This window comes from Ornithorhynchus anatinus, chromosome 2 (genome assembly GCF_004115215.2).
Source record: "Ornithorhynchus anatinus isolate Pmale09 chromosome 2, mOrnAna1.pri.v4, whole genome shotgun sequence".
Lineage (NCBI taxonomy): Eukaryota > Metazoa > Chordata > Mammalia > Monotremata > Ornithorhynchidae > Ornithorhynchus > Ornithorhynchus anatinus.
This window is the reverse complement of record NC_041729.1, coordinates 168792659-168817438: the sequence shown is the minus strand read 5'-3', so window position 1 is coordinate 168817438 and position 24780 is coordinate 168792659. Positions and strand designations below refer to the sequence as shown.

At 56.0% G+C, this 24780-nt stretch overlaps 1 protein-coding gene across 9 annotated transcripts in view; it reads right to left on the bottom strand.

The window, feature by feature from the left end:
* The window catches only part of PLEKHA5 (pleckstrin homology domain containing A5), a 179494-nt gene that overhangs the window by 7944 nt on the left and 146770 nt on the right, over positions 1–24780 (bottom strand). For 8 of the 9 annotated variants that reach the window (XM_039911257.1, XM_029053569.2, XM_039911256.1 and 5 more), the window contains 9 exons: positions 23489–23551; positions 19301–19381; positions 19009–19176; positions 18302–18403; positions 15333–15444; positions 14270–14316; positions 11238–11426; positions 10311–10434; positions 7181–7299 (listed from right to left, as the gene is read on the bottom strand). In XM_039911257.1, coding sequence (XP_039767191.1) covers positions 7181–7299; positions 10311–10434; positions 11238–11426; positions 14270–14316; positions 15333–15444; positions 18302–18403; positions 19009–19176; positions 19301–19381; positions 23489–23551 — 1005 coding nt within the window. The remainder of the gene's footprint in view (positions 1–7180; positions 7300–10310; positions 10435–11237; positions 11427–14269; positions 14317–15332; positions 15445–18301; positions 18404–19008; positions 19177–19300; positions 19382–23488; positions 23552–24780) is intronic. The other variant, XM_029053537.2, reaches the window with a different exon arrangement.

Here is a 24780-nt window from a genome sequence, read left to right as displayed (position 1 = left end):
AGAGGGTCAGAGGGAAGCAGAGAGAAGGAGACAGACGGACAGGCAGAGAGATGGTGAGAGAGATGGACAGAGGGAGCAGAGAGAAGCAGAGAGGGAGAGAGACGGATAGGCAGAGATATGGAGAGAGATAGTCAGAGAGGCAGAGAGAAGGAGAGAGGGAGACAGATGGACAGGCAGTGAGAAGGAGAGAGAAGGAGACAGATGGACAGGCAGACAGAAGTAGAGAGAAGGAGACAGATGGACAGGCAGAGAGAAGCAGAGAGAGGGAGACAGATGGACAGAGGGAAGAAGGGAGAAGGAGAGAAGGAAATAAACGGGCAGAGAAATGGACAGAGAGGAAGAGAGAGAGAAGGCCAGACAGAGAGAAGCGGAGAGGTGGACAGGGAGATAGAAAGAGAAGCAGAGAGACAGAAAGGGGGAAGAGACAGCGAGTCACACAAACAGACCCATGGAGAAAGAGGGGGAGCAACAGAGAGAAGCAGAGGGACAGACAATGAGAAGGAGAGACAAAGAAGCAGAGACACCGAGAAACAGAGGGAAAAGCAGAGATAAACAGACGGACACAGAGCCGGAGAGACAGAGGGAAGCGGAGCGAGACATCGAGAAAGGGGGAGAGACGGAGAGAGAATCAGACAGATGGGCACAGGGAGGGAGAGACGGGGAAGTACAGAGATGCCGAGAAATGGGGGCGAGGTAGAGAGAACCAAGAGAGATGGACGCAGATGGGGGCAAGCGGCGAGAAACATTGAGAGACACCGGTAAAGAGGGGGGAAGAGACAGAGAGAAGTGGAGAAAAAGGGGTAGAAACAGAGAGGGAGACAGAGAAGCCGAGAGAGCCAGGGATAGGATAGGGACAGACACAGGGAGATGGGGGTGGGGGTAGGGAGGGAGAGAGGCAGAGAGAGCAACGTCATTTCCGGAAAGCCTGTCTGAAAACGAAACGGCTGAAACGCTTCCCCCACTGCCCGACCGAGGTTTCTCGGGCCTGAAGGCGCCCCAGCGGGCTAGGCCCTTTCCGGCGAAGAAGAAACGGGCAGAAATGACGCTCGGCTGGCGGGAAGTGCAGAGTAGCGGTGTGGCCCAGTGGCTACAGCCCAGGTCTGGGAAAAGGACCTGAGTTCCAGAAGGACAACGGTAATAATGATAATAATAACGGTACTTGTTGAGCGCTTACGACGTGCCCAGCACCGTTCTAAGCGCTGGGGCAGATACAAGGCAGTCAGGTCGGACACAGTCCCCGTCCCACATGGGGCTCACCTTCTTAATCCCCGTTAATCCCCAGAGAAGTGACGTGACTCGACCAGGGTCACACAGCAGACGTGGCAGAGCCGGGATTAGAATCAATAACCTTCGACTCCCAGGCCCGGGCTCCGTCCACTAAGGCGTGCAGCTTCTCGAGATCGGCTCTTCGCGGTAATTGTTTCCGTAGAGTTCACGCTGGTGACTGATGATCTGTACCGGTTCGATAATTTCCTTCCCCCAAAGCCCCGAAGTACCTTAAACCTAACTTCGACCTCTGGGTTTAGCTTAGCGGAAAAGAATTGACTGTTGCCCTGAAGCCAAGAACACCTCGGACTTCCTAGAAATCCAAGAGACTGTGAGCCCGTCGTTGGGCAGGGACCGTCTCTATCTGTTGCCGAACTGAACATTCCAAGTGCTTAGGACAGTGTTCTGCACACAGTAAGCGCTCAATAAATATGACTGAATGAATGAATGAATGATTGATGGTATGTACAAAGCCGTGGTGGATACGAGCAGATCAAGTTGGACCCAATCCCTGTCCCACGTGGGGCTCATGGTCTCAACCCCTATTTTACAGATGAGGGAACTGAGGCCCAGAGAAGTGAAGTGACTTCGTCCCCAAGGTCACCCAGCAGACAGGTGGCGGAGCTGGGATTAGAACCCAGGACCTTCTGACTCCTAGGCCCGTGTTCGATCCACTGTCTTGCTGCTTCTTTGATAATAGTAATATAATATTGATAGTAATGATGATAACTATGAAAATAGTGGTATTCGTTATACTCTTACAAAGTGTCAAGCACTGGTTTAAGCCCTGGGGTAGATAGAAGAAACTCAGGTCAGAGAGATTCCCTGTCCCACAGGGGGCTCGCAGTCTATGAGAGAAGGAGAACAGGTACCCAAGCCCCATTTTGCAGATGAGGTGACTGAGAAATGAAGTGACTCGTCCAAGGTCCCACAGCAGACAAGTGGCAGAGCTGGGAGTAGAATCCACATCCTCTGACTTCCAGGCCTGGGCTCTCTCCCCTAGATTGTGCTACTTGTTTAAGAGGAATGAAGCGATTGCCCAAAGCCACAGCAGACAAGTGGTAGAGCTGAGCTTAGAACCCAGGTCCCTTGACTTCCAGGCCTGTGCTCTTTCCGGTAAGCCAGGCCGCTTCTCTAAGAGAAGTGAAGTGACTCGTCCAAGGTCACACAGCGGACCCACAGTGGACAGGTGTGGACAGGCAGGAATCCTGTCCTTTCTGTCTGTCTCCCTCCTGTGTGCTCCACCTCGTCCCACCTCATCCCGCTTCATCTAACATGAGGGTTTGGGCAGGGCTTCTCCTGCCTCCGCTGGCGGAGCACAGGGGCCAATGATAATAATAATAATAGTATTTGTTAAGCGCTTACTTTGTGCCAGGCACCGTTCTAAGCGCTGGGGAGAATACACGAGAAGCAGCGTGGCTCAGTGGCAAGAGCCCGGGCTTGGGAGTCAGAGGTCACGGGTTCGAATCCCCGCCACGTCAGCTGTGTGACTGTGGGCAAGTCACTTCACTTCTCGGTGCCTCGGTTACCTCATCTGTAAAAATCTGTAACCGTGAGCCTCACGTGGGACAACCTGATTCCCCTGTATCTCCCCCAGCGCTCAGAACAGTGCTCTGCACATAGTAAGCGCTTAACAAATACCAACGTTATTATCACACGCAGGTCGGGTTGGACACGGTCTCTGTCCCACTTGCGGCTCAGCCTCAATCCCCATTTTCCAGATGAGGTCACTGAGGCCCAGGGAAGTGAAGCGACTGGCCCAAGGTCACTCAGCAGACAAGTGGAGGTAGCTGGGATTCAAACCCATGAGAGGGCCAGGAAGGTGCAGGGGTGGTGCGCGGCTGCTTCCCAGGGCCGTTCCTCGGGATCCTGCCCTCACGTGATTTCCTGACGGGGCCGACGCCGCGGGCATCCTTGACGGCGGCCACCGAGGTGGACTTGGGAAGGCACCCGGCCTTCGCCCCCCCCGAGCCGGCCTGGCGCCCTCCTGTCTGACTCTACCTGGGGCTGGGCCAGCGGGAGAGAGCGGGGCACAGCGGAGCGGGGAGAAGCAGGGCAGAGCAGAGCACTGTAGAGCAGAGCGGAGCAGGGTAAAGTAGAATAGATTAGTGAGGAGGAGACAAGAGCAGGGCAGAGGAGAGAACAGCGTAGAGCAGAGCAGGGTAAAGCAGAACAGGTCAGAGCACAGCAGAGCAGAAAGGAACAGAGCTGAGTAAAATAGAGCAGAGGAGAGCAAAGTAGAACAGATCAGAGCAGAGAAGAGCAGAAAGGAACAGCAGAAAGGAAAAGCAGAAAGAGAAAAGCAGAAAGAGCAGATCAGAGTCGGGTAAAGCAGAGCAGAGCAGATCAGGGAGCAGGGCAGAGCACAGGATAGAGGACAGCAGAGCAGAGGAGAGCAAATAGAGCATAGAAGAGCAGAAGGGAGCAGAGCAGAGCCGATCGGAGAGCAGGGCAGAGCACGGAACAGAGTAGAAAGGAGCAGATCAGAGCAGGGTAAAGCCGAGCAGCGCAGAGCACGATAAAGTAGAACAGCTCAGAGCCGAAAAGAGCAGAAAGGGACGGAGCAAAGCAGAGCAGAGCCGATCAGAGAGCAGGGCAGAGCACAGAACGGAGTAGAGCAGAGAGCAGAACAGGGCACAGAACAGGACAGAGCAGAGCAGAGCAGGGTAAAATAGAACAGATCAGTGTAGAGAAGAGAAGAAAGGAGCAGAGCGGAGCAGAGGAGGGTAAAATAGAACGGAGCACAGAATAGAGCAGAGAAGAGCAGGATGAAGTAGAACGGATCAGAGCTGAAAAGAGCAGAAAGGAACAGAGCAAAGCAGAGCAGAGCCAACCGGAGAGCAGGGCGGAGCACAGAACAGAGCAAGGCAGAGCAGAGAGCAGAGCAGGGCGCAGAACAGAACAGAGTAGAGCAAAGCCGGGGAAAATAGAGCAGATCAGTGCAGAGAAGACTAGAAAGGAGCAGAGCAGAGCAGGGTAAAGCAGAACGGAGCACAGGACAGCAGAGTAGAGCAGGATAAAGGAGAACAGATCAGAGCAGAGAAGAGCAAAAAGGAACAGAGCAGAGCAGAGCGGATCAGAATAGGGTTGAGCAGAGCGGGGCAGAAAGAAGAAAACAGGGCAGAGCAGGGCAGAGCGGGGAGGAGTGGGAAAGGCGGGAGATGGAGAAAGGAGAGAGGGGAGAGAGAGAAGAGGGGGCCCAGGACGGAGCAGGTTTTGTCCCAGGGCCCCGCGTCGTCCCCCTGTTGGTCCGTGGAACATTCCCAGCGTGGCTCGGTGGCAAGAGCCCGGGCTTGGGAGTCAGAGGTCATGGGTTCGAATCCCCGCTCCGCCACGTCAGCCGTGTGACTGTGGGCAAGTCACTTAACTTCTCCGGGCCTCAGTTCCCTCATCTGGAAAATGGGGGTGAAGACTGTGAGCCTCGTGAGGGACAACCCGATTACCCTGTATCTACCTACCCTGTATCTACCCCAGCGCTTACAACGGTGCTCGGCACATAGTAAGCGCTTAACAAATACCAGCATTATTATTTTTCCCCTCGGGGTAAGGCTTGGCAACTCCTTCCTTGGCCCCTCTCTCCTTCTCCCATCTCCCATCCGACCACTGGTTATGTATATTTACGGATATGTATATCTCTCTATAATTCTACTTATTTATACTGATACCTGTTTACTTGTATTGATGTCTGTCTCCCCCTCCTCTAGACTGAAAGCCTGTTGTGGGCAGGGATTGTCTCTATTTCTATATTGTACTTTCCAGGTGCTGAATACAGTGCTCTGCACAACGTAAGCGCTCAATAAATACAACTGAATGAATGCATCGTTAGCCACAGGCCACGGTGTGGCCTAGGGGCAGCGAGGCCTAGTGGTTACAGCTTGGGTCTGGGAGGCAGAAGGACCTGGGTCCTAGTCAGGGTCCCCCACTTGCCTGCTGTATGACCTTGGGCAAGTCACTTTACTTCTCTGGGCCTCAGTGACCTCATCCGCCAAATGGGGGATAACATTACGAGCCCCCTGTCGGACAGGGACTGTGTCCAACCCGATTTGATTTGTATTTACCCCAGAGCTTAGGATGGTGCCTGGCACATAGTAAGCACTTAACATATCCCAAAGTTATTATTATTATTGTTATTATTATTATTACTCAGATCTTAGTACAATGCCTGGCACACAGCAGCGTGGCTTAGTGGAAAGAGCACAGGTTTGGGAGTCAGAGGACAGGGGTTCACCTGTCTGCCGTGTGACCTTGGGCAAGCCTCTTAACTTCTCTGTGCCTCAGTGACCTCATCTGTAAAATGGGGATTAAGACTGTGAGCCCCATGAGGGCCAACCTGATGACCTTGTATCTCCCCTAAGCTTAGAACAGTGCTTGGCATATAGAAAGTGCTTAACAAATACCATAATTGGTATTATTATTATTATTATTATAGTAAGCGCTTAACAAATACCATAAACAAAATACCATAAGCGCTTAACAAATACCACGAATACCACAAAACAAATACCATAAAATACCATAACAAAATACCCATAAAAGGGGTGCTCAGGAAAGATTACTACTATTGTAAGCCCCCAAGAACCAAAGGTGGTGCTCTGGGCCCGGGAAGTGGTGTAGAAATAGACCGTAAGCCTGTTGTGGGCAGGGATCGTCTCTCTTTATTGCTGTATTGTACTTTCCGAGCGCTTAGTCCAGTGCCCTGCACACAGTAAGCGCTCGATAAATACCAATGAATGAATGAAGCCTGGGTTGACTGACCGGTGGATCGATTGGGGCGGAGCACGGTGGCCCCCCTCTCCCTCCGTTGGTCGCTCGGGAGGATCGGCAGGGCCGGAGGAGGGGGTCGGGGGGTTGGGGGATGGGGGTCTGAACCTCCCCCTGCCAATCCGTCCAACCCCAAGCCGGGCCGGCCCGCCCGCTCTGAGCGCGGGCTGCCTGCGGGACTCGGCACCAAACGCTCAGGGGAGAACTTCGCGTTGTCTCTCTTTAGTACTGTGTTGTACTTTCCCGAGTGCTCAATCCAGTGCTCCGCACACAGTAAGTGCTCAAAACATACAATTGAATGAATGAATGAAACAGAAACTTCTCCCCATCGGCTTTAAGGCCCTTGACCACCTCGCCACCTCCCTTCTCTCCTTCCCCATCCCAGCCCGCACACTCCGCTCCTCTGCTGCCGCTGAACGTCTCGCCGGGCCTCCGTCTCACCTGTTCTGCCACCGAACCCTCGTCCACATCGTGCCTCCGGCCTGGATCGCCCTCCCTCCTCACATCCCACAGACGACTCTCCTCCCCTTCATAGCCTCGATGAAAGGACATCCCCTCCAAGAGGCCTTCACTGATCAAGGCCTCCTTTCTCTCATTCTCACTCTCCCTTCTGCATCACCACTGCAGCTGGATCTGTATTCCTTAAACACTTGAGGTTCATCCCAACCCCATAGCTATTATGTCCATAGCTTTACTGTCTGTCACTTCCTCTCCCTAATGCATTTTAATGTCCATCTCACCCTCCATTCATTCATTCATTCATTCATTACCGAGCGCTTACTGTGTGCAAAGCACTTTACTGAGCGCTTGGAAAGTACAATTCGGCAACAATCCAGACCGTGAGCTCCTCGTGGTGAGGGATCTTGTCTACCACCTCTACTGTACCGTCCTCTCCCGAGGGATTAACACAGTGCTCTGCACGTGGTACAGGTCAATAAACATCACCGATTGGCTGACAGTGAGCCCAGATCCCAATCTCGGTCTTGAAGAAGGGCGTGAATTCAAATCAGAGAAAGGACCGACTAGGGAGTCGCCCCGTCTCCCCGAGTTTCCTCCCCGGGGGATTCGGGTCCCGAGGGTGGCTCTTCTATCCCTAGACCCGGACCCCCCTCCGTCCCGTCCTCGGAGGTTCCCGGCCGGAGTCCCGGAGTACCGTTCTCCGGGTCCCGGGCAGCTGGTTCTTCCGCAAGGTGACGTAGGACGCGATGGTGGAGGATTCTGGGATGGGCGACTTGGTTCTCGGGGGCACCACGCCGATGGGAAAGTGGCGTCCTGTGGGGAAATGATAATAATTGGGATATCTGCCAAGTGCTTAGTACGTGCCCGGTGTCCTACTAAGCGCTGGGGCAGATCCAAGGGAATTGGGTTGGACGCAGTCCGTGTCCCGTATTGGGCTCCCAATCTTAATCCCCACTTTTTACAGGTGAGGGAACCGAGGCCCAGAGAAGCGAAGTGACTTGCCCGAGGTCACACGGCGGACAGACGGTGGACTAATAATTAATTACTGTTCTATTTTATCAATGATGTGTATATATCTATATTTCCATTTATCTATATTGATGCTACTGACGCCTGTCTACTTGTTTTGTTATGTTGTCTGCCTCCCCTCTTCTAGCCTGTGAGCCCGTTGTTGGGAAGGGATTGAATCTATCTGTTGCCAAATTGTACTTTCCAAGCGCTTAGTCCAGTGCTCTGCACACAGTAAGCGCTCGATAAATACGAGTGAATGAATGAATGAACACGGCGGAGCCGGGACGGGAACACAGGTCCTTCTGACTCCCAGGCCCGGGCTCTAACCATTAGGTCACGTCACACACATCAAGCCCCGGGACCCCCGGGGACTCCAGGACCGGAGCAGGCGCTCGGTCCATCCCATCGATGGCCTGTGCAGGCGACCGCCTCCCTCGAGGGGACGCTCACTACTATGCCTGGTGGCCGTTTGGGCTTCTTCCCGGTGCTGTTCTCCGAGGAAACACCTTAAAGAAACTCCTCGAAGCCTAGCGGAAGGGACTCGGAGCCGGGAGGCGGGAGACCTGGGTTCTTGTCCCTGGCCTGCTGGGTGACGCCGGGCAAGTCCCTTAACCTCTCTGGGCCCTATGTGGGAAATGGCGAAAATACGACGAGCCTCCTCTCCCCACCCGGGAGTCGGGGGGTGGGCGGGGAGGTGGGAGGGGTGATGCGGGTGACTTGCCCAAGGTCCCACAGCAGACAAGTGGTGGAGCCAGGATTAGAACCCATGACCGTCTGAGTCCCAGGCCCGAGCTCTGGCCACCGCGCTATGCCGCTTCTTGTATTTGTTACGCGCTTACCATGTGCCAAGCATCGTCCCAAGGCCCGGGTCAGATACGAGACAATCGGGTCAGACGCAATCCCTGTCCCCTTTCTGCCTCTCCGTCTAGACTCTAAGCTCCTTGTGGGTAGGGAACGTTTCTACCAAGTCCGCAGTGTTGTATTCTCCCAGGCGCTCAGTACAGTGCTCTAGAAGCTCAATAATAATAATAATGATAATAATGATATTTGTTAAGGGCTTACTATGTACCAAGCACTGTACTAAGCGCTGGGGTGGATACAAGGTAATGAGGTTGCCCCACGTGGAGCTCACAGCCTCAATCCTCATTTTACAGATGAGGAAACCGAGGCCCAGAGACGTGAAGTGACTTGCCTGAAGTCACACAGGTGGTGGAGTCGGGATTAGAACTCACTACCTCTGACTCCCAAGCCTGGGCTCTTGCCGCTGAGCCATGCCGCTTCTCTACAGTAAGCACTCAGTAAGTACCACGGACGGACCAACCGAACTGACTTAAAACGTTCCCCCGGGAAGCCTAGGAGAGCGGTGGGAAGGGAAAGGGCTAATGGGAGAGAAGCGCTGAGGAGCCAAAGGAGGCTCCCAACGGAAGCTTCGGGACGAGTCTCGCTGCCGTTCGAAAGCCCTCATTTCCATCCCTTTGGAAAACGATCCTATGGGCGGGAACATCCGCACCGGGAAGCGGCACGGCCTGGCCCACGGGAGTCACGGGGATCTGGCTTCTAATCCCGGCCCCGGGACTCGTTCATTTATTCGATGGTATTTATTGAGCGCTGACTGTGTCCACAGCGCTGTATTAAGTGCTTGGAAGATACAATTCAGCAACAGATAGGGACAATCCCCACCCAACAATGGGCTCACGGACTAGAAGGGGGGATATAGACATCGAAATAAGTGAACAGGCAGCAATAGCATCAATGTAAATAAATAGAATTAGAGATATATATTCTCCCAAGCACTCGGTACAGTTCTCTGCACACAGTAAATGCTCAGTAAATAGGACCGATGGACCGATCGGAGTGATATATACATCCACACTGTTATTCAACTATCACCCATAAATTACTCCTCTAAATCTCCCCCTTCCATCTTCATTATCACAATCAGAGGTATTTAGCGAGACCTTACTGGGTGCAGAGCACTCTACCGAGCGCCTGGGAGAGACCGATACAAGAGTTGGAAGATACGTTCCCCGCCCACGACGAGCTTACGGTCTAGATGTGTCTGAGGTGTGACCTTGGGCAAGTCACTTCAGTTCTCTGGGCCTCAGTGACCTCATCTGGAAAATGAGGATGAAGACTGTGAGCCCCACGTGCCCAACCTGATTAACTTGTGTCTACCACGGTGCTGTGTAAGAGCTTAACAAGTACTATTATTATTATCATTGTTATTATTATTAGTATTAGCACAGGTCTGAGAGTCAGAAGGACATGGGTTCTAATCTGGGCTCTGCCACTTTTCTGCTGCATGACCTTGGGCAAGTCACTTCTCTGGGCCTCAGTTCCCTCATCTGGAAAATGGGGATCAAGACTGTGAGCCTTATGAGGGACAGGGACTGTGACCAACCTTATTAGCTCGTATCCAACCTAGCGTTTAGTACAGTGCCTGGCACACGGTAAGCGCTTAAGAAGTGCTATTATCATCACAATGGGCCTGAGAGTCAGAAGGACGTGGGTTCGAATCCCAGTTCTGCCACTCGTCTGCTGTGTGGCTTTGGGAGAGTCACTTCGCTTCTCTGGGCCTCAGTTCCCACATCTGGAAAATGGGGATGAAGACTGTGAGACCCATGAGGGACGGGGACTGTGTCTGACCTGATCAGCTGGTTTCCACCCCAGAGTTTAGTACAGTGTCTGGCACGTAGAAAGCGCTTAACAGATACCGTTACAAACCAAACCAAACCAAACCAAAAGGGGGGGTCTGGAGTCTGTGGAGCCTTAACGGCTCCTGTCTGGTCTAGGGAGCGAAGGCGAGAACCGACCTTTGGCGACGGAGGAGTCGATGACGTCCGAGGCGGGCTCGGCCTTCTCCTCGCCGTTCGACTCGTCCACTTCGGCCACGGTGGTCAGCTCGGGCTCGCTCTTGTACAGTCGGTAGTCGGGACCCTGCGGAGGAGGGAAAGGCCCGCACGCTGGAGAAACACGGAGCCCCCCATCGCTCCGCTTCCCCAGCACGCCCATCTGCCGGACGGTCCCGCTCGATAGGCGGCCCCCGTTCCCGTTCCAGGCCCCGACGGGGCCCGCCCCGCTCCATTCACCCGCCACCCCCCCCCCCCCCCCGACCCGGTCCCAGACTCCGACGGGGCCGAGGCCTTGCCCGGGGGCAAAGAGCCCGGGCCCGCCGGGTGGCCTCGGGCGCGTTGCTTCATTTCTCCGGGCCTCCGGCGTCCTCCCTCCCTCCCCCTCGAACCGCGTGAGGCCCGTGGCGAACGGGGACGGGGTCGACGGCGGCGTCCACCCCCATGACGGTGACGACGATGACGACGGTCAGAGCCCCCGGGGCCGCTTTAGGCTCGGCACATTCAAAGCGTCCGATACGTGGAGCGGGGAGAGGTACGACCGGAGCAAGCGTGACGCCTGGAAGCGAGGGACTGGGGGGGGGCGGGATGTGAGGGACGCGGGTGGAGGGAGGAAGAGCCCCCTCGCAGCCAGCCAGCAGCCCGGACGCACCCCCGCCCCACGCCGCGGCCCGTCTGCTGACACGGATGGCACAAGATGGTGGCCCCGAGCGGCACGGGATGGTGGCCTCGGACGGCACAGGATGGTGGCCTCGGGTGGCACGAGACGGTGGACCCTGGGCGGCACAGAATGGTGGCCTCGGGCGGCACGAGACGGCGGCCCCCGGGCGGCACGAGACGGTGGACCCCCGGCCGAGCGGGCTTCCGCCGCCCGTCCCGGCGGCCACTTACGCAGTGAGCGCCGCCGCGTGGGTGGCCGGGCACCGGGTGGGCCTTCCTGTCTTCGGGCAGGGGGTCCGGGCCCCCGCTGTAGCAGAGCAAGGAGCCGCTGGGCCAGGGCACAGAGGGGGCCACGTGCCGCCGCTCGGGAAACTCATAGGCGCGGGGGAGAGGAGGGCGAGGCGGGGCCGGGCCCTCTTCCTAAGGGGCGGGCGGAGAACAGGGCCCGAGCTTAGGGGTCTGCGGCGGCGGGGAGGAAGGTGGGCACCGCCCCCTGCCAGCTCCTCAGGGGTGGGGGGAAGTCACAGGATGGAGCCCGGCCCGGAGCCCCACAAATCCCAAACGATCCGTCGCACGGTCTGAGCGCTTACTGGGTGCGGAGCACCGGGGGAGCGCTCGGCCCACTGCCCCGCGCACAGCGAGCGCGGGATCGGTGCCACTGATCGATCGAGCTTTCGGAATTTGACCCCCATCGGACCCTCGGTGGGTCACCCCGGTATTGAAAAGAGTCCGCCCCGAGCGATGACCCGGAACCACCGTCCCTCAGAGAGAAGCGGGATGGCCTAGTGGATAGAGCCCGGCCTTGGGAGTCAGAAGGGCTTGGGTTCTAATCCCGGCTCCTCTGCTTGTCTGCTGTGTGACCCTGGGCGAGTCCCTTCACTTTTCTAGGTCTCCTTCCCTCATCTGTAAACGGGGGATTAAGACTTTGAGCTCTACGTGGGACTCTGTCCGACGTGATCGACTTGCATCTACCCCAGTGCTTAGAACGGTGCTTGGTACATGGTAAGCGCTTAACGAGTACCATAATCATCATTATTATCACTATAAGCAGGCCAGAGGGTGGGGATTCGGGCACGGAGAGAGCCGACAGAGTAAAATCGGGGCCCGATTCTTCAACGGTGGAAATGAAACGGGAGGCAGTGTGGCCTAACGAGACAAGCCGGCCCCGGTAGTCAGGGGACCTACATGCTCGACCGGCTCCGCCACCTGGCTGCTGTGTGACCTTGGGCAAGTCCTTTCCCCTCCTCCGGGCCTCCGTTTTCTCCTCCGTTCAACGGAGCTGAGGTCCCCGCTCTCCCCGGCTCTGGCACCGAGAGACCCGTGGGGGCCAGGGACCGGGCCCCGGGCGATTATCGGTCCCAGCGCTCCGCGCAGTGCTTGCCTCCGATCCAACGCTTGATAATAGTAACGATAATAATTATGGGATTCGATAAGTGCCTATTATGTGCCAAGCACTCTTCTAAGTGCCGGGGTAGATACAAGCTAAAAAAATTGTCCCACGTGGGGCTCACAGTCTTAATCCCCTTTTCACAGATGAGGGAACTGTGGCACAGAGAAGTGAAGTGGCTTGCCCAAGGTCACACAGCAGACAAGCCGCAGAGCCGGGATTAGAACCCACCTCCACTGACTCCCAAGCTCATGCTCATTCGACTAAGCCACGCTCCTTCGGACACCATGACTGCTAAAGTTACTGATCGTTCGAGGGAAGCAGCAGAGCTTAGAGGATGGGGCTTGGGCCTGGACTCAGAAGGTCATGGGATCTAATCTCGGCGTCGCCCACTTGTCTACTGTGTGACCTCGGGCAAGTCACTTCACTTCTTTGGGCCTCATTCCCTCATCTGGAAAATGGGGATTGAGACTGTGAGCCCCACGGGGGACGGGGGCTGTGTCCAGTGTGATTCGCTTGTACCCGTCCCGGCGCTTAGTACAGTGCCCGGCACACAATAAGTGCTTAACCAATACTATTATTATTATTATCATTATTATTAATCCAGGTGAGCATTCCTTTCCCTCGGCTGAGCCGCAGCCCAAGCAAGATGGGGGCCATCAGGCAGAGCGGTCCGACCCCCCAGCTCAGACCCCCGAGACACCCCGGGGTCCCCTCCCCTTCGAGGCGCCGGACGGGTGGGACTCCGGGGTCCGCCTCTCTCCCGGCCCAGCCCGGCCGAGCAATAACGAGCAGAGTGGCCTAGTGGATAGAGTTTGGGGCTGGGGGTCAGAAGGACCTGGGTTCTAATCCCGACTCTGTCTGCTGTGTGACCTTGGGGAACTCATTGTAAACTCGCTGTGGTCAGGGAATGCATCTATTATTGTTCTACTGCACTCTCCCAAGCTTAGTTCAGTGCTCCGCACACAGGAAGTGCTCAATAAACACAAGTGAATGAATTAGTTTATTGCTATATAATAATAATAATAATAGTAGTGGTATTTCTTAAGCGCTTACTATGTGCCAAGCACTGTTCTAAGCACTGGGGTAGATACAAAGTAATCAGGTCGTCCCATGTGGGGCTCAGAGTCTTAATCCCCATTTTATAGATGAGGCAACCGAGGCACAGAGAAGTGAAGTGGCTTGCCCCAGGCCACACAGCAGACAAGTGGTGGAACCGGGATTAGAACCCACGTTCTCTGACTCCCAAGCCCGTGCTCATTCCACTAAGCCATGACGTTACTCTCCAAAGTGCTTAGGACAGTGCTCTGTACAGAGTAGATGCTCAATAAATTCAGCTGACTGATTGACCGACTTCACTTCTCTGTGTCTCAGTTCCCTCTTCTGTAAAATGGGTATCAAGAGTGTAAACGCCACATGGGATGACCTGAAAACTTTATATCTACCCCTGTGCTTAAACGGCGCCTGGAACATAGTAAGGCGCTTAACAAATACCACAGACATTCCCATTACGATCATTATTACAGAAGCAGCGTGGCTTAGTGGCAAGAGCCCGGGCTTGGGAGTCAGAGGTCGTGGGTTCTAATCCCGGCTCCGCCACGTGTCAGCTGTGTGACTTTGGACGAGTCATTTCACCTCTCTGGGCCTCAGTTTCCTCATCTGTCAAATGGGGATTCAGACTGTGAGCCCCATGTGGAACAACCTGATGACCTTCTATCTACCCCAGCGTTTAGAAGAGTTCTGGGCACATAGTAAGCGCTTAACAGACACTATCATCATCATCATCATCATTATTACTTCTCGTGGGTCAAGCGGCGGAAGGCGCCTGCTCTTTGACAAAAACATCCCCCGGCCGTTGGGGCAGACCACTCCTCACCTCATTCTTGCTCTTCGTCGCTGAAGAAGCCGCGGCTTCCGGAAGACCTGGGGAGACGACGACCCCGTTAGAGCGCCCAGAGAGGAAAGGCCACAGCCCACGCGGCCTCCCCCGTGACCCATTCAGAGAGACCCCGGATGTCGCTGCTTACTGTGGTACTGTACTTTCCCAAGCGCTCAGTACAGTGCTCTGCACACGGTAAGCACTTAAGACATATGACGGAATGAAAGGGAAAACACAGAGACACCGGACTCCCTCAAAGAGGGGCTTCACTTCCCCCAACAAGCCCATCTCCCGAACGCCTCCACGTCTCCCCCCATCCCCATTCCCCACCCGGACGGGGCCTAGGCCTGCTCGGGGGGCAAGAGCCGGGGCCGGGAGGCGGGAGACCCACCTTCTAAACCTCAAAACCCGACTGCTTTTCTCCTTCGCCTCTTCAGATCGGATCCCGCCCGCTTTCCTGGCTACAGCGAGGGCCACCGACTGTGAAACACCCAGCCTGATTCTTTTTTATTTCTTTTAAATGGTACTCGGTAAGCGCCTACCACGCGCCAGGCACCGTTCCGAGGGCCGCGGGAGATACGAGGTTGGACGAGGTCCACGTCCCGCTCACCGTCAGTCCCGTTTTACAGACGAGGAAAGTGAGGCCCAGAGAACCGAAGTGACCCGGCCGAGGTCACACCACAGACAAGGGGCGGAGCCGGGATTAGAACCGAGGCCGCACTGCTTCTCGAATCCTCAAATCCCGTTCTCGGCGTCCTCTGCTTGGTCACGGCTCAGCCCGAAGAGCTCTCGTAAGAGTTGAGGAGCCAAAATACCCCACTCCCTCCTGACTTGCCCCTTCATTCATCCTCCCTCCCATCCCCACAGCACACACGCATATCTGTATAGATCTATCATTTATTGATTTTTAAAATCTATTTATTTATCTTTACTAATGTCTGTCTCCCCCTCTGGACCGTGAGCTCGCTGCGGGCTGGTATCATATTGTCCTCTACCCAAGTGCTCAGAACAGTGCCTTGCACACAGTACGCGCTCAATAAATACGACTGAATGAACGTACCGGCATCCGCGGCGCTTCTCTGCTGCTTATGCTTGCTCAGACCTTCCATGACGTCCTGGATTCGCCAAAGCTCTTTCTGAATCTGCGCCCGCTGAATTCCAGCCAAATCCGTCTGTTAGAGGAGATATCGTGTGCGCGTGGGCACGCACGGACGCGCGCACACATACACGTCACCGTGCTCACCGTCTGCGTCGCTGGGTACACGCTACGAACATCAAACTGCGGGCAAGAAAAACCTGAAACCCAGGCCCGCTCCGGCACCGGCTTCTGAGTCGGTACAATGTGCTGCTGGCAGAAGGTAATTCGTACATATGACACGTTATGTGCTTTTTTAAAAATTTTATATGCGGCAGAGTAGAAGCGGTGCAGATCTTTGGCTCTCCGCAATATTGTTACCTCTCCGCAATTCCAGGACGGGTGGAGTAAACCAATCAATCTGCGGTATTCACTATTATTAATGACAATAATAACGATGGCACTTGTCAAGCGCTTACTCTGTGCCAAGCTCTGTTCTAAGCGCTGGGGCAGATATAAGTTTATCGGGTTGGGCACGGCCTCTGTCCGACACGGGACTCACAACCTTAATCCCCGTTCATTTCCAGATGGGGTAACTGAGGCCCAGAGAAGTGAGTCGACTCCCAGGACTTCGGACTCCCAGGTCCACGCTCTATCCACTACACCACGCTGCTTCTCTGAGCACTTACCGCGTGCAGAGCACTGTACTAAGCACTTAGGTGAGGACAGTACAACGGCATTGGTAGAAACGTTCCTTGCCTACAAGGAGCTTACGGTCTGGAGGGGGAGACAGACACTAATATTAATAAATTATGGTTATGGACATAACTGTTGTGGGGCTGGGGTGACCGTCCGGCGCTTAGAGAGTAAAGATGGCTGAGCTGGTTCATTCATTCCGGCGTATTTACTGAGCGCTTACTGTGTGCAGAGCACTGGCCTAAGCGCTTGGAAAGTACAATTCGGCAAAAATAGAGGCAATCCCTACCCAACGGGCTCACCGTCGTGGGCAGGGAACGTGGCTACCCAGGCTGTTTTACTGTGCCCTCCTCAGTGCTTAGTACAGTGTTCTGCACATGGCAAGAGCTCAATAAATACCCCGGATTGACTGATTGGCCCAAGGGTGTAGGGGATGCAAAAGGGAGAGGGGAAAGGGCCTAATCGAGGAGGGCTACCTGGAGGAGGTGTGATGTTAATTAGGTTTCCCAAGCAGGGGAAACAGGAAGTGGCATCGAGGGCTACAAACGATGCTCGATACATACTGATTCGCTCAGTCGATGGCATTCACCGAGCACTTTATCTGATCTAAGTGAAGGACTCAGCAGGGGAAATTTCTTTTTGAAATTAAGGCCCCAATACGATTTTTTTTAATGGTATCTGTTAAGCTCTTACTACTTGCCGGGCATCGAACTAAGCGCCGGGGTAGACACAAGCTAATCACGTTGGACCGAGCCCCTGTCCCACACGAGGCTCACAGTCGTCGTTTCCGTTCTACAGACGAGGAAACTGAGGCCCAGAGAAGTGAAGCGACTTGCCCGGGGTCAAAAGCAGACAGGTGTCAGGGCTGAGATTAGAACCCAGATCCTCCTGACTCTCAGGCCCGAGTTGTACCCATTAGGCCAGGTTCCTTCTCTAATCTGAACTGCACTTATTCGGTGCTTACTGTGTGCAGAACTAAGCCCTGCTTAGTTCGGGGCTCCAAAATATATCCTAAGCAATTCGTTAAATAAAGGAGGGCCAGAGAAGAACCAAAATGTCTGCCTCCGATGCTCTCCCAGCCGAGGCAGGGGCACCTTAGAGAGAAGAAACAGGATGGCTATTTTCTCGATCCCACTGGCTAGCAGCGGGCCCGGCTGACGGTGAATTCATCCCTTCGGTCTTTCTTTTTCTTGCTAACTTCCGCCCTTCAGTGGAGAGGCCCTGATCCCGACCCTGTATTCCCACTGCCACGGGCCCAGCGCAGTCGGTGAAAACAAGGGGTCGGGTGGGCGTTCCATCTCCAACCGGACCCGGAACTGAGGCCGCTAAATTATTTTTGACGAGGGCAAAGCGAAAGGGACTGTCAGACTGAAAAACAAATTAAAGTTGGGCAAGCACAATTTAGATGGAATCAAGGCACTATCACCCTTCCCCTTTCTGACTCACCTCGCTACTCTCCTACTCCAACCCTGCTCGCCAACTTCGCCCCTCTGATGCCAACCTTCCCCGTTGGCTCCTCTGATGCCAACCTCTCCGAGCCCCGATCTCACCTATCTTGCTGCCGACCCCTCCTCACCCACGTCCTCCCTTGGCCTACTCTAATGCGGAATTTTGACTTGGGGAGGATGGGAGGGAGGGAGGGAGGGAGGGAGGGAGGGAAGGAAAGGAGGAAGATAGGAAGGGAGAAGAAGAGGGAGCGTGGGAGGGATGGAAGGAAGAAGAGAGGAAGGAAAAGAGGGAGAGAGAGGGTGGAAAGGGAGGGAGGGAATAAGGAAGGGAAGAGGGAAAGTGGGAGGGAATTCATACAGTTGTATTTATTGAGCGTTTACTGTGTACAGAACAAAGGAAGAAGAGAGGGGGTGGGAGAAGAGGGAGAGTAGGAGGGAAGGAAAGAAGAGAGGTAAGGAAGGAGGGCGAGAGGAATGGAAAAGAGGGAGAGTGGGAGGGAGGGAAGGAAGGAGGAAGAGAGGAAGTGAGAGAAGAGGGACAGTAGGAGGGAAGGAAAGAAGAGAGAGAGGTATGGAAGGAGAGCAAGAGGAAGGGAGAAGAGGGAGAGTGGGAGGGAAGGAAGGGAAGCAGGAGGTGGGGAAGGGAGGAGGGAAGACCAGGGGTGGGGGAGAGGGACAGGACGGGTAGCTGAGTGGAGGGAGCGGGGGCTGGGCGGCGGAGTCCTCGTATGGCCCCGGGCGGCCCCCAGGGCCAGCGCGAGGCGGTCGGTGGGGGCGGCCGGCGGTGGCGGCCCGCCGCGGCGGTGGTACCTGGAGCTCTCCGAGCCGCTGCAGCTGGTCCTGCATCTGGGTCCGCGTCACGGTGACGCCCAAGTCCAGCTTGTCGTACTCCCGCCACGCTCGCTCCAGCTCCTGGACCGGAACACGGGCTGCCGTCGGCACGGAGGGGGACCGGCCCGCTCGGGGCCAAGCGGGGTCACGGATTCACCCCCAGAGGGGGGACGCAGTGCTCCGCGCCCAGTGGGAGCCCCGTCACCGCACAGAGTGTGGGGTTTGGGGAAATGAACGGTGCTCTGGAGAATTCCAGAGCACTGTGCTAAGCGCTGGGGTAGATACACGGTCATCGGGTTGTCCCACGTGAGGCTCACAGTCTTCATCCCCATTTTGCAGATGAGGTAACTGAGGCCCAGAGAAGTGAAGTGACTCGCCCACAGTCACACAGTGACACGTGGCAGAGCCGGGATTCGAACCCATGACAGCCGACTCCCGAGCCCAGGCTCTAGCCACTGGGCGATGCCGCTTCTCTGAACGTCTCACGACCGAAAGGATGAACACGCCCTCCCCCGATCCTCCGGGTGGGCGCCGGGCGGCATCCCGCCATCGCCCGACGCCAGGGGCCACCGCCACCCTCCCGCCTCCGCCCTAGCTCCCCGGGAACCGGCCCTGGCTCCGGGAGGAGGCCGGCCGGGCGTGAGACGGTGGCCCTCTCCCACTCCCGGGGCCGGCGTCGGACTCACGGCGGTGGCCCGGGCCAGCTCGCGGCAGGTGCCCAGCAGGCCGTTGCGCAGGTCTTCCCTCTGCAGGACGACGGTCTGCAGGGCGGCCGGCCCCGCGTTCGGCCCCGCCGAGGCGGCGTTCATCTCGATCTCCTGGCTGGCCGACAGCAGCGCCTGCTCCAGCGTGTACTGGGGAGGGAGGGGGCCGCCAGGCCCGGCCAGGTGAGGGGCCCGCACGCACGCACGGGCCGGCCCCCTCCCCCCGGCCCCCGGGCTCCCGTCTCTCCCGGCCCCAAGGGAAGCGGCGTCCTACTTTTTCCGTGTGAAGCTGCTCGAGTCTCTCCTCCAGGGCCTGCACCGCTCGGTCCTGCTCGCACAGGCGGCTCAGCTTGGCCTGCGGTGGGGAAGGGGGACCGAAGGGGAAGGGGAAAGGGGGAAGGGAAGAGGAAGGGAAAGGAAAGAGAAAGGGGACGGGGAAACGGAAAGGGAAGGGGAAGGGAAAGGGAAGGGGAAGGGGAAGGGAAAGGAGAAGGGGAAGGACAAGGACACGGGGAAGGGGAAAGGGAAGAGAAAGTGGAAGGAAAATGGGAACGGGAAGCGGAAGGAGAAGGGGAAGAAGAAGAAGGAGGAGAAGGGGAGGGGAACGGCGCTGAGCAGGCAGGCGGCTGGGCGTCCGCCCGCCGTCCCTGGGGCTCTTCCCACGGTTTGGGGAGGGCGGGGACCCGGGGCTCAGACTCTGCCATCACCCCCATAGGGAGAAGGGCTTCTCGTCCCCGGCGGCGGGGGCGCCTACCGACCATTACGTCGCCCTCTCCCGAGCCCTCGGTGCGGAGCTCCGCACCCAGTAAGCGCTCAATAAATGTCCGAGACTGGATCCATTTTTCTACCCGGGATCCGGCTCTATCCTGATCCCACCCGCCTGCTCCCCCAGCGGCCCTCCCGGTCCCCCCGCGTGGCGTCCGCGATCGCGGACGCACCGAGAAGAGGCCGGGGGGCGCCCCAGTCCCCAGCCAGGCGGCCGCGGTGCGGGGCCGGAGCCCACCAGAGACCGCCTCTCCCAAACTGGGGTTGAGGTCACGGCCCCCGCGTCCCACGGTCCTCCCCGGGTGCCCGTCCGCCCATCCGGCGGCCGGACTCCGGGTCTGACCCGACCAGGCCCCTGGGCGTCCCCCCCAGGCCCCAACGCCAGCCTGGCACGTCGCCCCACCTCACGGCTCAATCACGCTCCTTCCCGAGACGCCTCCGGGAGCCGAACTAGTGCTTTTTTGGGGGAAATCTTCAGGTCTATCAACCGGGCCTGAGGAGGGGCAAGACAGCCCCCCGGCGCAGACACGAGCACCGGCCTGGCCTAGTGGAAAGAGCCCGGGCCTGGGAGCCAGAGGACCTGGGTTCTAATCCCCGCTCTGCCACTTGTCTGAGGCGTGACCTCGGACAAGTCACTTGGTTTCTCTGGGTCTCGATTCCCTCATCGGAAGAATGGGGGATTCGACAACTGCCCTCCCTCCTACTTAGAGAAGCAGCGTGGCTCAGTGGAAAGAGCCCGGGCTTGGGAGTCAGAGGTCATGGGGTCGAATCCCGGATCTGCCACTTGTGAGCTGTGTGACTGTGGGCAAGTCACTTAACATCTCTGTAGCTCAGTTACCTCATCTGTAAAATGGGGATTAATTCATTCAATAGTATTTATTGAGCGCTATGTGCACAGCACCGTACTGAGCGCTTGGAATGTACAAATCGGTAACAGATAGAGACAATCCCTGCCTTTTGACGGGCTAACGGTCTAATCGGGGGAGACGGGATTAACTGTGAGGAGCCTCACGTGGGACAACCTGATGACCCTGTATCTACCCCAGCGCTTAGAACAGTGCTCTGCACATAATAAGTGCTTAACAAATACCAACATCATTATTATGATTATTATGACTTGGACAGTGAGCCCCCGGGGGATCTGATTATCTCGTATCTACCCCAGCACTTAGGACAATGCTTGACCCGTTTTATATTAATGCCATCATACCCTCTGGACTGTAAGCTCATTGTGAGCCAGGACCGCGTCTATCAACTCATTCACTCGTTCATTCATTCATTCATTCATTCGACCGTATTTATTGAGCGCTTACTATGCGCGGAGCTGTAGTCCCCCAAGTGGTTAGAACACACAGTAAGCGCTCAATACATCCGACTGACTGACTAAGGAGCAGGGGGCCAGGAGTCAGAAGGGCAAGGTTTCCCTCTGCTCCTCCCCCTCTCCTTTCCCATCCCCTCAGCACTGTACTCGTCCGCTCAACTGCATATATTTCCATTGCCCTATTTATTTTGTTAATGAGATGTATATCGCCTTGATTCTATTTATTTGCTATTGTTTTAATGAGAGGTTCAACCCCTCGATCCTACTTATTGTTACTGTTCTTGTCCGTCTCCCCCGATTAGACCGTGCGCCCGTCAAAGGGCAGGGACTGTCTCTGTTACCGATTTGTACGTTCCAAGTGCTTAGTACAGTGCCCTACGCATAGTAAGCGCTCAATAAATACTACCGAATGAATGAATGAAAGGTTCTCGAGACAGCTTCGTGCCTAGCCTGCTATGGGACTTTTGGGGAATCGCTTAACCTCTCTGGGCCTCAGATTCCTCTTCTGTGAAAGGGGCTTCCCCGCCTTAGACTGTGAACCCCGCTTTAAAGCAATCGCCTTCCCCCCTCCTACCTCAACTCGCTACGCCTTCTACCACCCGGACCGTACTCTTCCCTCCTCTAATGCCAGCCTCCTCACTGGGCCTCCATCTCGTCCGTCTCGCCCCCGACCACGTCCTGCCTCCGGCCCGGAACCCCCTCCCTCCTCAAATCCACCAGACGATGACTCTCCCCACCTTTAAAGCCTTATTGAAGGCCCCTCTCCTCCAGGAGGTCTTCCCTGACTAAACCTTCCTTTCCTCTTCTCCCCCTCCCTTGATCTGCTCCCTTTATTCACCCCCCACCCCCCAGTCCCACACCACTTATATCCCGATCTGTCATTTTACTTGTTTATATTAACGTCTGTCTCCCCCTCTAGACTGTAAGCTCGTTGTAGGCAGGGAACGTGTCTGTTACATTATCACACTGTCATCTCTCAATTGCATAGCACAGTGCTCTGCAAGCAGTAAGCGCTCAGCACTGTGCTCATTTGTATATATTTTTAATACCCGATTTATTTTGTTAATGAGGTGTACATCCCTTTGATTCTATTTATCGTGATTAAGTTGTCTTGCTTTTTGTCTGTCCGTCTCCCCCCCCCATTAGACCGTGAGCCCGTCAATGGGCAGGGATGGTCTCTCTCTGTTGCTGATTTGTCCATTCCAAACGCTTAGTCCGGTGCTCTGCACATAGTAAGCGCTCAATAAATACTATTGAATGGATGAATGAACTGGATGAATGAAAGAGGGAGAGGAGCTGGTTCCCTTCCCATCCCCCCAGTGCCATTTACGCCCCCATCTCCCCAACCCCGCACCTCCCTCTCTCCCTTCCTTTATCAACTCCTTTTTATCTACCCCAGGGCTCAGTACAACGCTTGACACATTTATACTAATGAGAAGCGGCACGGCCGTAGTGGATAGATCCCGGGCCTGGGAGTCAGAAGGTCATGGGTTCTAATCCCGGCTTGGCCACTTGTCTGCTAGGCGACCTTGGGCAAGTCGCTTCACTTTTCCGGGCCTCAGTTACCTCATCTGTAAAATGAACGAGCAATAAAGCTCATTCACTTTTTTCAGTCGTCCATTTAATCAGACTTATTAAGCGCTTACTGCGTGCAGAGCACTGTACTGAGAGCTTGGGAAAGACCAATACGGCAATAAAGCTCATTCACTTTTTTCATTCATTTAATCAGTCTTATTAAGCGCTTACTGTGTGCAGAGCACTGTACTAAGCACTTGGGAAAGTCCAATGGAGCAATAAAGAGTGACAATCCCTGCCTACAACAGGCTCAGAGTTGGGGGGCGGGGAGACATCAATCCAAGCAAGAGAATGGCGGCCAACGGTCATTTTCCCCCAACTGTCCCCTCCCAGAGGCGCGTGGCCCAATCTCTAGCTGAGAGAGTGGGACCGGTTAATAAGAAGAAGAAGAATAATGTCGGTATTTGTTAAGCGCGTCCTATGTGCAGAGCACTGTGTTCTAAGCGCTGGGGTAGATACAGGGTCATCAGGTTGTCCCACGTGGGGCTCACAGTCTTCATCCCCGTTTTCCAGATGAGGTCACTGAGGCCCAGAGAAGTGAAGCGACTTGCCCACGGTCGCCCAGCTGACGAGTGGCGGAGCCGGGATTCGAACCCACGACCGCTCACTCCCAAGCCCGGGCTCTTTCCACTGAGCCACATTACTCTCCGGACAGAGAGTATCTTCATCACGCTGCGCGACTCGCCTCCTGGGAGGGAGGACAGACGTGGCCCCGCCATCGCCCGACGTGGGTCGGCAGCGGTCGTCCCTCCCCGCGCCCGCCCGCCGGCCCGCGCCCTCCCTCCCCCGGGCCCCGCTCACGTCGATGTCCCCCTCCTCGGGTCCGAAGTTGTGGAGGCTGCCGCGGCACTCGTCCTGAGACAGCTGTGGGGGAGAATGAAGCACGGGGCCGTCACTTCCGCACGGTGACGCCGCGCGCAGCAGCGCGGCCTCGCGGCTAGAGCCCGGGCCCGGGCCTCACGGGGACCTGGGTTCTAATCCCGGCTCCGCCCGCGTGACCTCGCGTGAGCCACTTCGCTTCTCGGGGCCTCGGTCACCTCATCTGTAAAACGGGGATGAGGACCGGGAGCCCCACGTGGGACAGGGACTGTGTCCAACCTGAGTTGCTCGTATCCACCCCGGCGCTTAGTAAAGTGCCTGGCACCTAATAAGCGCTTAATGATTACCATAATAGTAATAATAATAATAACGATGATGTGGGACAGAGACTGTGTCCAACCCGATTACCTTGTATCTACCCCAGTGCTCTGTACAGTGCCCGGCACCTAGTAAGCACGACTATCATCATAATAATAACGTGGGACAGGGACTGTGTCCAACCTGATTAGCTGGTACCCACCCCAGTGCTTAGCACAGTGTACTTCACATATTTCACCGTTCTTCTACTGCCCCAAGGCCTCCCGTGAACCTCTGCCCTCGGCTAAGGGCGGACACATCGCGGAGCTGGACGCCGCCCGAGGGTCCAGCTGGGTCAGGGACTGTGCCTAACTCAATCCGCTTGTACCCACCCCAGCGCTCAGTACGGTGCCCGGCACACGGTAAGCGCTTAACAAATGCCATCATCATCGATCATCGTTATTAACACGGCCCAACGAGCTCGGAAGCCGGGGCGCCCGGGTTCTAGCCCCAGCCCGGCCCCGCCGGGTGACCGTGGCCCAGTCGTCGAACCTCTCTGGGCCTCAGTCTCCTCTTCTGTCAGACGGGCACAGTGACCCCCGCCTCTCCCCACCTCTCAGGGCTGTCGCGATGGGCAAAGTAAGTCCCGTGAGAAGCTTTGGACGATACTCACCCTGTGTAAAATTCAAAGTGTTTTAACCGATCTAGCGAGGCGGGAATCGGGGGGGGGGGGGAGGGGAGGGGGGGAGTTAACAGACACGCATGCCAAACGCACGATAAATCTTCCGAGAAGATTTAGGCGTTTCGTGTTCAGGCGTCACCACCGCATACGCCATGCATACGACAGGAGACGTCTCTTCCAAGAATGCAGAGCGATATTAAAGTGGCCCGTGACATTCCCGGACATTCGACTGAATGCAAAATGAATGGCGACTGAAATACACAAAAGCCAAGACTCCCCGCCGGACACGATGAGA